At 36.0% G+C, this 14,993-nt stretch overlaps 1 protein-coding gene across 1 annotated transcript in view; it reads left to right on the top strand.

Annotated features, from left to right (window-relative positions):
- TRAPPC9 (trafficking protein particle complex 9) overlaps positions 1-14,993 on the top strand; it is a 517,140-nt gene that overhangs the window by 253,940 nt on the left and 248,207 nt on the right. The window contains exon 20 of the mRNA XM_010584242.1: positions 5,787-5,877. Within this exon, the coding sequence (XP_010582544.1) occupies positions 5,787-5,877 (91 nt within the window). The remainder of the gene's footprint in view (positions 1-5,786; positions 5,878-14,993) is intronic.

Genomic DNA, 14,993 nt, shown 5'->3' with positions numbered 1-14,993 from the left:
GTATAGCTATATTTTTCTCAATATGTGGGATCCAAAGCTGGAAGCAATACTTCAGGTAAGGTTTCTCATAGAATAAAAGCTATACCTTCGAAGCTTCAGATATGATGCTTGCTCTGATAACTATTCTGGACCTCTTTTGCAGGTGTCCCGTGTCTGAATGACTTTTTTGCATGTGGTCCAGCATAACTGACTGAATAATTATTCCTAACTTCCATTTATAGATTTGTTGATTCCTTCCAGGGTGATACGCGGAAGTTTTCTTCATTGAATTTCATCTAAAGTGATCTTCATAATTTCCACTCATTTATTAGTTTTGTGAACACTGACGTCTTTTCCAAATACGTACATTTTATGAATGTTTTGTATTTCATCATCTAAGTAGCCAGTCCGAATTTTGAAATTATTATGTATTGGACAGAACCTGAGTCATCTCATCTGATATGTTGTCTGGGCCTGACAGCATACCAGTAACTATTACTGAAATTTACTTTTCTGTTTGTCTATTCAGCTTTTCATGACTTCATCTTGACCATAATTATGAATCTTCAGTTATGAGAATATTGCATGTTGTGGAACTTTTGTACATCAGTAAAGGTTTCCTTTACTTTAGTTGGATGGAGCTTTACATTTCCATGCAGCTTCTTAGCATCAACAATTGTTTGCAGAAGTAACTTACTATTGAAGAACCTCAATAACTGCATGTAATTAGTTTTAATAATAAAGTGCCACAATAATAATCAAGCAGAAAGCTTAAAATATGACTAAGGCTACTGCTACAAGTAATCTGTGATCATTAATAATTTAAATTTGTTTTTTATTAGTATAATTTTTATTGATGAACATTTGCTAATTTGTGTATGATTGTGTGCACGCTTCCACCCATATTTATGTGCAAAGGAACTGACAAATATGTTACTAAAAATCTTTTTAGAAGGATGCCAGATATGGAATGCTGCATAGCAGAGAGAAAAAACATGAGTAACTTTAGGATAGAAACCATTTTTAAAATCTATTGTCTTTTTTAGCAGTAGATTTTAGATAACTTGCTGTGTTACAGTTGTGGGTACCCAGCTACACATTAGACAATCAAGATAGTATGAAAGACCAAAGTCTTCCTTGGGGAAATAACTAGTTCATTTGACTGTCATTCAGGTTTTGGTATGAAACAGTTTATATCATACACAATCTGTTGCTAAAGAAACGTGAAATAAAGGTGTCAACTGTGAAAAATTAGGTTTGGGGTTTTATTTTTTTTAAACAGCATCTGATTGTTGTGTGTTCATTGGCTCTGAGGCCCCCATTGAAACTCATTTGATTGTGCAAATGAAAATGTCTTGAACTGCCAAATGTGAACAGTTGCCCTGGAAAATGGAAGTCAGCTGCTTCAGTCCTGGCTGATGCATGTGTTGTTAATAACAAAGATTTGACTGTTGGAAATGAGGCCTGGGTCAACAAAGGCATTTAACAATCTGACTCCTATGGAAGAGCAGGTTTGTAATCACAGTGAGATTTCAGCAAAATGTTGGGAGGTTTGGTTAAGTAGATAGATTCTACAGGGTCAAACTTAACTTTGGCAGTCTGTACTTCCATTTATCTGGGCCATTTTTTCAATGAATTTTAAATTCAGGATCTTACACTTTTGTCTTTTATCTGAAAGGGTACATTGGCAACTCCTCTCCCAACTGCTTTGCTTTCATTGACGTCTAAAGGCTTGTCTTTGAAAATAGGCAAACTCTTGAGTTAAACTTTTCTCTCTTTTTTTGCCTCTGACATTTTATTACTGCATATTTTGGTTGCTTTTCATCTCCAAGGTGATGAGTTTGCTACAATGTTCAGTTTGTATTTGCACTATAATGAGTAATTTTATATAATTGCCTGATAGATAGTCAGGAGACAAAGATCAATGATGCAAAATTCCATGCTATTAGGAATGGTTAGACCATACCAACTATACTGTTTCTCTGTGAACTTCAATGACTTTTGTCTTTGAGTCTGGTAGCAGAGCTTAAGCTGGACTAGATGCTTAGTGAACATTGTGGGCAAGATTTTGGGTACTCATTAAAAAACCATGTATTTGGGAGATTTTTTGGCAAGGTAAAGCATTTTTTTCTGTATCAGTTTATACAAGTTGGGTCTTTACATGATGTCTGAGTCTATTTTGCCATGGCAGCCTGAATACTGCATTAAATGCCACTGGCACTGCCAGGTTTTCCTGTGGAGTAATCTGAAGGCAGGAAGGTTGCATTGATTATAGAATAATTTAGGTTGTAAGGAACCTCTTCAGATCTGTTATAACACCTTGTCCTGCAACTTGTGTCCATTGCCCCTCTTTGTATTACTGTGCTCCTCCAAGAAAAGTCTGGCTGTATCTTCTCTATACCCTCCCACTATAATAGACAGCAATAACATTTCTCCTTAGGCTTCCTTCTCTTCTTAAGACCAAACAAACCCTGTTCTCTCAACTTCTTTTAATATCTTATGTGCTCCAGCTCTCTAATCATCTTGGTAACCCTCCAGGGAATTTTATCCTTTATTTCAGCATTCTGAACTAGGGAAGCAAAACTGGATACAGGATTTAAGAAGTGTAGGTATGTCACTTTTTTATGAGTTGAGGTATAGGTATGCATACTTTTTGCACCCAATCTAAGAAGCAGTTGGTTTCAGAATCTGTAGCTGTGTTGAATTTGAAATTTCAAAATGTGTTTTCCTTGTGAATCATAGCATCATAGAATGGTTTAGGTTGGAGAAGACCTTTAAGATCATCAAGTCCAACTCTTAACCTAGCACTGCCGAGTCCACCACTAAACCATGTCCCTAAGCGCCACATCTACACGTCTTCTAAATACCTTCAGGGATGGTCACTCAACCACTTCCCTGGGCAGCGGGTTCCAGTGCTTGACAACCCTTTCAGTGAAGAAATGTTTCCTAATATCCAATCTAAACCTCCCCTGGTGCAACTTGAGGCCATTTTCTCTTGTCCTACCGCTTGTCACTTGGGAAAAGAAACTGAGACCCACCTCGCTACAACCTCCTTTCAGGTAGTTGTAGAGAGCAATAAGGTCTCTCCTCAGCCTCCTTTTCTCCAGGCTAAAAAACCCAGTTCCCTCAGCTGCTCCACACAGGACTTGTTCTCTAGACCCTTCACCAGCTTTGTTGCCCTTCTTTGGACGCACTCCAGCACCTCCATGTCTTTCCTGTAGTGAGGGGCCCAAAACTGAACACAGTATTCGACGTGCGGCCTCACCAGTGCTGAGTACAGGGGGACAATCACTTCCCTAGTCTTGTTGGCCACAGTGTTTCTGATACAGACCAGGATTCTAGTGGCCTTCTTGGCCACCTGGGCACACTGCTGGCTCATATTCAGCCAGCTGTTGACCAACACCCCCAGGTCCTTTTCTGCCAGGCAGCTTTCCAGCCACTCTTCCCCAAGCCTGTAGCGCTGCATGGGGTTGTTGTGACCCAAGTGCAGGACCCAGCACTTAGCCTTGTTGAATCTCATACAATTGGCCTCAGCCCATCGATCCAGCCTATCCAGATCCCTCTGTAGATCCATGTGAATACATGCATCTGCTTCGATAATATTTACCAATGATAAAGTAAGGAGAATCACCTATTTTATAGTCATTTTATAATAGTATCTGAGACATTAAGCTTTCCACGGAGCTGTAAGCAGTAAAAATTTGTAATATTCCAGGCACCACTGTGAGCCAGTTGTAAGTAAATTACAGTTAAGTTAGTTTAACGTTACAGTTAATGGCAGCCACTCTGTTCTAAAAATTCTTTTAAATACTGCCTCTTTATTAGTGTTTTCTCTCACTTATATTCGTTACATTAAAGATGTGATAACAGAATTATTTATCTGCTGTTTCTATGAAGTAATCCAAATTATGTATTCTCTATCCTATAGTTTGGTTTATGGAAATTATTCTGTTGTGCTGGTGTCCTGGGTCTTATTTTTCAGCAGAAATGCTTTTCAGAGGTGATATTCTGCTGCCTTTAATTTTCCAAATAGGTGCTTTCTTTAATGGTGTTTACAGCTTTCAGACTCTTTGGGGTTTATATATTCTTCATTTGTAGTCCTTTTAGGAAAAAAGCAAGCTATTTAAGACATTTTTCAGGACATAATGAAAAAAATTTTAAAAAATTGTGAGAAGCTATACAATGTATTGATTTTCCTCTTGTGTCATCTCGTTGAGCTTTTGAGTCTCAATCACTAATTGTTAGATCTCATTTTGATCTGAGGTTTCAAGACTTTTAAATCTCGTGGAGAGCTTGTAAAATTATGTCCTGTGGTAGAAATTAGTTATCTGCAGTGCTTGTTAATTTTCTTTTAAATGACATAGATGAGAACATACTTTATCAGTCAGATGATGTGCCTCTCTTTCCAGAGTTTTGCAGAAAAAGGGCTGATCAAATTTAGGAGCTGTTTATAAAAGCTCAGATATTCTTCTTTTTAAAAAAATCTATTTTCAAGGAACATGGTTCCAGTACTTTTGGAGTTGCTGGTTGAAACCTTGATCAGTCTTGCTAGGAGCTTGGCCTTAATTATTGTGCAACACCACTTCACCTATGGTTGTTTCATTTGAAGATTATGAAGTTGGAAAAGGAGTGTTTTCAAGTCTCACAGAGGATCCTGCCTCTCTCTTGAATTTGTTTCTGTGTGGTGCTCCTATTCTGGGAAAGCATGAGCCGAGCTGTAAAGATGATAGAAGTTTTGCCAGAGGAGTTCCAGTGTAAGTACACAGAAGCTCACGTGCTGTATGTGCATCTGCGAAGGAGCCGTGCTTGCTCCACCTCCACTTCTTCCTCTCAACCTAGCCGAGATAGGGGCTTCTTGTACAAAATTGCACCAAAGCCACTGAATGCAGCTTTGGCCAAATACAAGATGGTGCTGACATTTGCATGTGCTTCCAAGCCCTTTGTATTCAGTGCCTTTCTGAAGTCAGGGAATTAGAAAAAAGAAGTCCAGTGGTCTTCCTGTTACAAATACATGCTATCTTGATTGATGCATCACATGAAATTATTATTAATTTCTTTAAACAGATAATACTATCTTTGTGTTACATTGGATATTGCCTATCTTTTATTTTAGCACTTGTATAACCTGTTTTGAAGCCCTTTAAAAGTAGAGATTCTGCTTTTCCGAACAGTTTATTTCAGTGCTTCACTGTTCTTAGAGTAAGAACAGTTTCCTAATTTTTTCTCATTTCAGTATGAGCTTGTTAGTGAACTCATACAGGAGTGAGTAGAAAGGGAAGCTTGCAGGTTATGTGCCTGTGCGATTCTGGTATGATTATTGCCCTCGATAATGACACTGTCACTGCATTGTCTAACATCCCTGTACCTTCACAGAACTGGCACTGAGCTGGTATTCAAAGCTATCTTAGCCCACTTTTGTTCTGTTTTGTATTACCCTATTAAATTTTATCCTTTTTGTTTTCAGATTGCTCTTAATTTGTCATTTTGAACTCTGGTACTGCACCACATGGTTCTGCATTTTTACAGCTTCCAGACTTTTTCCCCCTTGTGTTTTACAATGGTTCAGGTACATTTTACCTTTGCATCTTCATATTTAACACTCCTCAGTGGAATTAAATTTTTACATTCTGATGATATCAACTGCTCGAATTATTATTGTTAGCCAATTCATGGGTTAATAAACCAAATATATAACAATAACCTTTGATGAATCTCTAGCTTGCAGTTTTGATTTGCAATAATAAAAGTTGTATGTATTACATGCTTTTCTTCTCTCTGAAACAAAATTTTCCTTAATTCCAATTTACCCTTCCTTGAAGCGTGAAGGGGAAGCAAGCGTGGAAGGCGTTCTTAATCAACTGGTCCTGGAGCATCTACAGTTGGCTCCTCTCCAGTGGGGTGAGTAATGTCAAAATCTATTGATGATCTTTTTAGAGGATGTCCTGGCTTGTAATTTTCAGCAGCAGGAGAATGGTAATGTTTTCATTTACTGACAATCTGTGATACAGGAGAATTTGCTAGGAATTTTATTTTCATTTAGATATTTTACTTAGCTGAAGATAAATGTAGAATTAATCTATTTTATATTAAGTATCACTGTTCAGTGATAGTAAATATGAAACCTGAGTATGCACTTTTCCCTCTAATTTGGAGTCCTAGTTGTGTTGTATGAGAGGTGGCTGCTACTTAAATTTTCCTTTTGCCTGACAATGTGTGGTTTTAAAGTAATTTCTCTAAAATATTTTCATATGGAATTGTAATACACTTTGTGGTATATTCCTTATTGCGATCTAGATGTTTGCATTACTAACTTTTTAGGTACAGAAAATGTTGTTACTCTGTGCAGTGGGGAAGATCAATTCTCTTAATTTTGCATTTAGAATGATGTTCCAACAATGAAATATTGAATTAATTTAATTTTGAAGAGTCGTAGTAATGTGACTTCTGTCTGAGGTTCTTAATAAGGCTTGTTCAGAGGCTTTGGAACGTGGGATGTTCTATCCCCAACACCTGTATGCCAGTTACAAGTTTTAGAAAAAGTTCCCAGTTCATCAGAAAATAGTTTTGAAAGCTTTTGCTTTTAAAGCAAATTTAACTTTATACTCCTTATTTTAATTAATTTGATGACCTAGAGAGGACCAATTTTAAGGAACAATTATCCATCACTATTGTCTGTGTTAAATATTAAAACTAAAATGACCCCAAACTCTAGTATTTGTGTTCTCTTTTAAATGCTTGGATTTTTTTTAAGCTTGTGGACCATCCTCAACTCATATGTTAAAACTTGTAAGCACTTTGTTTGTAGATGAGAAGATTAAAACTGGTAATGGTATAAAGTTGTTTGTTGTAAACATGTTGAACTTTAACCATAATATTCTGTCTCTGAAATCATGCTTATCTGGCCTCTGTTCTTCAGAGGATTCGAGTATTTGGTAGCACTTACTTGTACAACTGGCTTTGGCTATGATTGCCCTATACCTCATCAGTAAAACAAGTGGTTTGTGTCAGATGCGTGTTGTGAGCTCAGACAGGTCACCTGAGAGTCATCTTAGTTCTGCGGAGTGGCATTGACCTTCAACAGGTTTGTAACCTGGGCTCTGTATTTGAAAATTTTCCCTTGGCACTTTTGCATGGGAGATTGCCTTAAGGATGAAAACCATAGTTTTTTTTCTTTTCCTGTTTCCTTGGTTTTCTTTTAATTTTCTTTTTATGCCAAATTCCACTATTTTGTTAGCAAAAGAGGCTTTTAGAGTCATAGGATCGTATCTGGTATTTCTGCCTAAATGGTGATATTCATAGGTACTTTGATGCACTAGTTGAAAAACATGAACATAGCACTGATTTACAGTACAATCTGGATTGCCTGTGGAGTTGGTAATTTCTCGTGCTGTTGCTTAATTCAGTTAAAGAATCCCGGTTACTTTAGTTTTCAGAATGTATTAACACCAGCCAAACCTCTGTGGTGTTCTCTGCCTCATAACTGCAAATGCTCTTGAAGCACAATCTCTTGACTGATTGTTAATTTTCTGCATTAAATAAAGCAGGGAAAGGGAGATCCTGTGGCAGATCAAATACTTGGTTTGCCGCAACTTATATATATTTCCTTTTGGAAAGTTCTGGTGGCACAAAATACTGGTTTTGCAGAAGTCTACTTTATTTTTTTTGTCTAATATTTTCTCAATCTGAAATTACTATTGAATTTATTATCTATTTTGTGTAACACAAAAAATATGTCCATGTAGAAGCTGTAGCTTACTGTGGAGATTATTGAAAAGGACATTTTGATTAAATGCCTGATTTCACTTGAAAACAAAAAATGAAAATTAAAAACAACAGAGACATTTTAGTTTCTTTTAATTAACCATAACTTCAAATATTCAGCAGTTAAATCTTTGCTACTTGGTTTCACAGTGTTGTAGCCAGGTAGCCCTACCTGCAGTCACCATGAGGAAAGCTACTGCGGTCCCTTCAGAAAGTATACCATGGCAATATAGGCTAATTTTGGTTTGATTAATGTGTGGGATGGTGGAGGAATTAAATGATTGGGTTTTTTTCAGTTTGGTAGGTGGGATAATAAGGAGTTGTTGGAATGTCTGGACAATCGAGTGTGTGTGTGTGCGTACACATGTATTTGGACAACGTGACATACTGTCTTTCGCAGTTTAAATTGTCTTTCGGTGCCAGAATGTATTTCCTATTCAAGTCTTATAGGCATGGAAAAGTGTTGTGTTTGAAATCATCTAAGATGTAATGTGAGTTCTGTCTTCCCTGTGTTTTTTTCCTCTTGATATTCTGAAGTGATTGACCTTAACTCTCTTGCAAGAATCAGCTCTTTTAGTGGTAGTGATCTGTAACGAGTACCAATAATGAGATAAACGTATGCAAGCTGTGTTAAAAATTCTTTGACTGTTAACATCTCTACTACAAGAGAACTATAATCTTAATATATATAATTAATAAGGCAATAGTCTACAGATTTTCTTTTCTCGTCCTGCCGCATCCAATATTTTGATGTTATTGATAAGAAGGTACTTAAAAAATATTGTAATATTGTAGTGTCAGCCAGATGGTTTTTTCCTCTTAGTCATCACACTGTTTGTAGTCACAACCTTGCTTTGCTTTGAGTTTTGCTTTTCTGTATGTTGAGTAACTTGCGTTTTAATGTGAGCCCTTTACTACTAGCCATCATTGTAACATAATCTTTGCATATATTGGCTAAAATTTTTGCCTTAGTGTTATGCAGTAACATTGATTCTATGATTATTCAAGCCTTTTGCTATATTGATGGTTACATTGAAGGGTTTACTTTATTATAAGTGCTCACAGTGAAACATGAATGAATATTTAACATGGTTTTGATTAAAAAAATGACTGGCTCTTGTTCAAATTTATAAAAGCTGGACTTCAAAATTCCTTTTAAATTTGGCATGTTTAATTCATATTAGAGTTAATATTAAATTTCTAAAATTATAAAAGCATATTGAAATAATTTTTCATGTAAATTTGACAATCCTGTCTTTTTTTCATTAAATGCAAGGCAAAGAGTAGAATTAAATGTTAGTGGCATTGAAGTTTTGGTCTGAGGGTAAGAAGTCAGCTCTGAAGGTTGTCAGAGGAAAAAAAGTGGCTCATAGTGAACACTGTTGGTTGTGATTTCATACAATTAAATGACTGGGGAAGGAAAAAGTATTTAAAATGAGGAATCATAAAAAAGAAAATATGTCAAAGGCTAGAGTGAGAGTTCTTAATATGTTGTTAAAATTGATTTTAAGATTTAGGACATCTCTGTAAAATGAAGTTGTCTATTAGGCAGGTTAGTAAATCACACGTAATTGAAAAACATAATCTTGCTCAACACCACCAAGTTCAGTGTTCTTTAAAATTTATGACATATTTTCTTTTTACTGCTGGGCAACAAACCAAATGTAGCAATAGATGTGGTTTTAAGGTGAATATATTAATATCATCAAATCAAGGAAACATAGCCTGCAAAGTTTAATGAGGAGAACCAAGACTCTTCAAAGGCATATGTCGTGCAAGTTCCGTGGTTAGATTTGAAAATGATCAGATGGAGGCATTTGTAGTTGCTGGCTGTGCGATATTTTCTCAATCTTTATTTGATTTATGTTGCTAAGTTTTGCAAGCAAGCAAAATTCTGAGACCGAACACTTATCAGTTTGATGGTACTTTTCTGCATTTCATAGCAAAATTATCATAGATACAAATGCTATGCACAGAATGTTGTTATTGAACTTGAAATAGACTGAGTTTGAAATAGGCTGTTGATTGAACCTGGGATACGCTGGACTCAGGATATTCCTACATTCAAATGAGAAGTACCTCTTAAGCAAAAGGTGCCCAAGACTTTACATGCTGTACACAAATTTCACAACAGAAACTTATTTTAAATTCTCCTGCATAAAGCAAAATAAACTGAACTTCCTTCAGGGCCTGCAGCCACAAGGTAAAGGTATCTTTTCCTCGTGATCCTCGTAAGTGTAAGAATGAAGATTTCTTAGAGAAATTTGATTTAGGAATTTAGAACTGTAGACACCTAAAAGTGCTAAATGTTTTAATATATGGGGCAAATACTTATCTTTCTCTTACAGAAACTAACTGAATAACTGAAAATCAGTGATTATACATGAACTCTAAAGATGGTATTTTCAGTAATATTCTAAGAAACATATATTTGTCAAGCTTCACTGTGGGAAAAGTCCAGAAATAGCTTTTTGCTCTCATTCATTCTTTTATTTCATTCACTCATTTCATTCATTCTTCACTTCTTCCTTCATCATAAACATGAATTTCAAGACAGTTTATAATGTTTAAATTAATCATGGATACGTTTTTGCAATGCAGTGCATTTCATTTTCTAGTATGTGATTTAAGGGAAAACTAACAACACTGCTGCTGAATTCTGCCCAGATCATAACTAAGAAAAGTGATGGTTAGTAACCAAGGTCTTAATTATTTACTTATAGGTAGAGGATGTTACACATTTTGTGGTGGGTTCACAATAAATTGTGTGTCTGCCTGCATCATGTAGGCATATTGTACTTAGAAAAAAATCAAAACCTCAAAATTGAAGGGTGGTTTTATGTTGTCCCTCATGGGTAGTTGGAATCAATAGGAGAGGTAGATTTAAAAGTATTTTGAAGTCTTCTATGAGCATGTGGTTCCTGACAGCTTTTTTGGAAGTTCTCTCTGGTTAAGTTTCACCAAACATCTTATGGAAGCATTACTTTTAAAATAAATTATCTTTATAATTCATTGTATGTTTTAGAGAGCACCAAATCAGAATCAATTTTCACAGCTTATATATTTCATGGATCTTAAAATTATTTACTGAAACTACTCACCCATTTTATTTCGCATTTTCCAGTCTGACCTTAGACCATAATTAAATCTTTCTTTCCACAATTTATGTGATTAACTCTTAGGGATTGCAGCAGTGCCAAATCACTGCATCCTGAATACAGAGGAAGAGATTTTAAAGTATCTCTTAGTGAATAGATGAGGAAATGAGACACCTCTAAGCCTGTGTTTTGGATGCCACCTTGACACCCTGACAGCTTGTTGTCCCCAAGAACCTAGTTAAAAAGAGTCAGATCTCTGCAGACATGATCATTGTTAACAGTTTTGCTTTAGTCAGGGCATCCTACAATATTGCTCTTCCCCCATATTTGAAATTCCAAGGCTGTCTTGGATGTTTGTTCAAAGACTAGTTTTAATGGGGAGCTGTGAGGAAATAGTTTTACTTTCTCTTTTAGTAAACAAACCCCTCATAGGCCCTCCACAGGAGCATGTAGATTATATAGATACAAGCTTGGAAATATGGAGAGATCAGCAGGGTATATGAAGGTCTGCCCTTCAGAAAAATTATGAATGTTATTCTGTTCATTCAGTAAACTAAAATATTATTTAATTATTTCTTTTTTTAGAATTACAGTAGTCTGGCCATTATCATCATTAAAAAGATGAAACCAAGAGTGTTAGCCAGAAAATCTCAAGAGTAAGCTGTCTGTAAGGTAGAGAATCACAGTCTGATTCATAGGAAGACCAAAATCGAGAAACAATCTGGTGGTAAATGGATTTTACTAGGTAACCAACCTCTCTCATCCATTTAGAAAAATCTTCAGGTTTTTAATTTTTATTTTTAAGATGTAAGAGAGGTGGGAACACTTTCATATCGTAACAGCTTGTGTGCGGGCTGTTTTGGAGGATATTTTGGCAATGTCAAACAAGCAACATGCTTTAGTTACTGGGAAGTGTTAAGGGACTGGGGTAGTACATTGAAAAAATGGACTAACTTGATAAAACTAGGGCATCTGGCACACGAATAATGTTCTCGCATGTCAAAACATGCTATTGCGTGATATGTTTTGAATCAGCTGTTGTTTCTGATTCTTGCCGAAGCCTTGGTTACTCTAAACTGAAAGGAAAAACTTGAAGAGAAAGGGTTTCGGACATAACCAGACCAGTAGTGATTTCAAAGATAAGATGCTAAGAATAAAGAGAGCACCCTCAAGTGAAAATAAATTAACAAAACCTCTTATGTGAAGACAGGTAGCTTGAGACAGGTTGGGTGGAGTGCCACTCAGTATCAGATTTCTGAAAGAACTGGCAGCTGAAGCTGCAGGTCCAGCATTTCTAACAAAGCAGTGAGAAGAGGTGGAAGAGAAAATGGAGTAATAAATACTGATGGAGTTATCTAAGTATTGGTCTAGGACCAGTTTCACTAATGTGAGTCACTAGTGATTTTTGCTTAAAAAAAGAGAAAAAAAGGAAAGCAGGTATGAGGAGGAGGAATAAACTGATGCAATATGCTGATGGCTCAAAGATAAACATGACCATCTCTCCAAGAAGAGATCATGCTACTACACAGAATCATAGAATGGTTTGGGTTGGAAGGGACCTTCAAGGATCATCTAGTCCAAACCCCTGCCATAGGCAGGGACATCTAGGACACTACATTAGGTTGCTCAAAGCCCCATCCAACCTGACCTTGAACATTTCCAGTGATAGGGCACCCACAGCTTTTTGGGGCAACCTGTTCCAGTGTCTCACCACCCTCATTGTAAAGAACTTCTTCCTTATATCCAATCTAAGCCTACCATTTTTCAGTTTAAAACCCTTGCCCCTTGTTCTGTCACTACAGGTCTTCGTCAAAAGTCCCTTTCTGTATCTCTTATAATATTTTGACAATCTCAAAACCCAAAGTACCATAAATGAAATGAATGAAAAGTAGTCCAGAAAAGAAGGTTATCTGTTCTGAGACTAATAACACAGAAATCTGCTAGAAGCTCAGCTGTCTGAAGTGATTGGAAAGGATTTGATTAAGTGTTACTCTGAGCTACCAGTGTAATTTAGCTATGAAGAAAGGTGTATGTGACATTTGTTGAAGTCTCTAATGAAACTTCCCTTGGGAAACTTCTTATGAAAGAGTTCAAATCAAACCAGAATAGGAAAAAGTAGTTTTGGAGGTGATCAAGGAATGAAGACTTATTGTTGGGTTTATGCTACAGAGATACTATACTGAATAAAATGAGATCAGTTCTCAAAAGCTGAGTAAATGACAGGCGAGTTCTGTGTTCACTACTTAGACATCTAGTACAGTCTTGCTTGCTTTGAGTTTCAGTATTTCTGAGACACATTTCTTTAATTCAGCAAAATCAAGAGTTGACTGATCTCCAGGAATCCATCAGAGGACTGGGTCTCAAGGAGGGGAAAAAAAGTTGCTGAAGTAGGGCAACTTTTGGCATAAAAGCATACTGAATAGAAACGGTCTGTTAATAAATGCAGTTTAGATTTTTTTAAAGACCATTAAGGTTTTCAACACAGTGTTACAGCAGAAATACTGGCGGAGAGGAAAATACCAAATAATGGTGTTTAATCAGATATGAAAAGGAGGAGAAGAAGCAGGACATTGTGGTAGCAGGAAAATTGACTAATTCAAGCTTGATTCAGGCACATGTGCCTAATACATTTTGTTATGTTGAGTAAGTGAGTGACTTTGTTTTCAATATTTCATTTACAAAACCATTGTATTTTTAAAGTGAAAAACAAAAAGGCTGTGCATAGTTTACTTCTTTATAGGAATATTGCTTAAGACATTTCAGTTAAGCCATAACAGGTGATTGAGGAACACCATAATGATGATAATTTGTTACACAGTTATGCAAGGTACTTAATTTTCTAGGTATTGTTAGAAGGAAATTGAATAATAGATTAATTGAACATCCCAATTAAAAAAATGAAAAGCTATCGAAATAATTATGGAAATGGGTTACACTTTCAAAAAGAGCTCTGGAGAGAATTGTAAAGAAGAAGATTGAAAAGACAAAAAAGCTGTCTTGTAAAGCAGTTGGTGAAAAGTATCATTGAATCTGCAGAGAAATAGATTTCTATTACTTTGATGGACACAGAAGATACCATTTGAATAAAAATTTAAAAAATATGATTCAGCTTGTGGACAATTAAAAAAAGAAAAAAGGGAAAAAGATCAGAAGATGTATGTATTAACAAGAGAGGCAAGAAAGATGCTTTGATCAGGCAGGATTTTAATTGCCCAGCAATTAAATGAATTGTACAGTTACATGTGTAGAGAATGAGAAATGGAAAATATGCTAATTGTAGCGGAGGAATATTCTGAATAGCCTATGTAGGACAGGTTCAATGTGTAATTGGTTTCGGGCAGTAAGCAAGAAGGGAGGCCTTATTCCAGAATGCATATGCTGAATCTTCCCTTATCTGGCTTCTGATATTTTTCAGCTTTTGTTTTATTTCACTTGAAAAAATAATGCATATGCTTGGAACTGAATGCCATGAGTTTTGTAAATGAAAGCAGTCTTTTCACTGATGACATTGTACTTTGGATCAGACTCTTTTTTGCTAATAAAGTGTGTCATTTGACCGGACCATTACATCTTCTCAGTAGAAGTGCAAAGTACTCTGTTGTAGTTTAAAGAAGTTTGTACTTAAACAAGTTAAATGGAAAGTTTTCCTTTTATTTTTGTATTTTACTAAAAGCAAAATTTTCCAAGTATTTGCACATATTTCCCCCTTGCCCCCATGTGTTTTGACTCATCAGTTAAGGCCAGCATTACCTATCATCAGTAGTTCTCTGGCAAACAGATATTTTGAGGGGAGGGAAGTTGGTTTAATTTTCAGTGTTCATTCTGAACTAGTCCTTTATTTCATTGAGGAAGCAGAAGTGAATTAATGACTGTAAAGAACATAAATCCACCTCAATAAGCCTTGTAATACTGAAATTAATAGCTTCCAACTGTCAAAACCTCGACAGTACAAGCATAGACCAGAACAGAAGGTTTTGTATGAAGAAATATAAGCTTTGACTGAAATACTCTCTATTTCATGTTCTCTCCCTTTCTCCTTTTTACTCTCTCCTCTCTCAAAATTGGCAGCTAATTGTCTATTTTTTAGCATAAGAGACCTTTTTCTCCATTTTGTGATTTTTCGTAGCCTATTTCTTCTCCCCATTGTCTCTTCAG

Source organism: Haliaeetus leucocephalus, unplaced genomic scaffold (assembly GCF_000737465.1).
Source record: "Haliaeetus leucocephalus isolate CR32 unplaced genomic scaffold, Haliaeetus_leucocephalus-4.0 Scaffold953, whole genome shotgun sequence".
Taxonomy (NCBI): Eukaryota; Metazoa; Chordata; class Aves; order Accipitriformes; family Accipitridae; genus Haliaeetus; species Haliaeetus leucocephalus.
The sequence above is the reverse complement of the archived record's forward strand: the minus strand, read 5'-3'. Positions and strand labels throughout refer to the sequence as shown.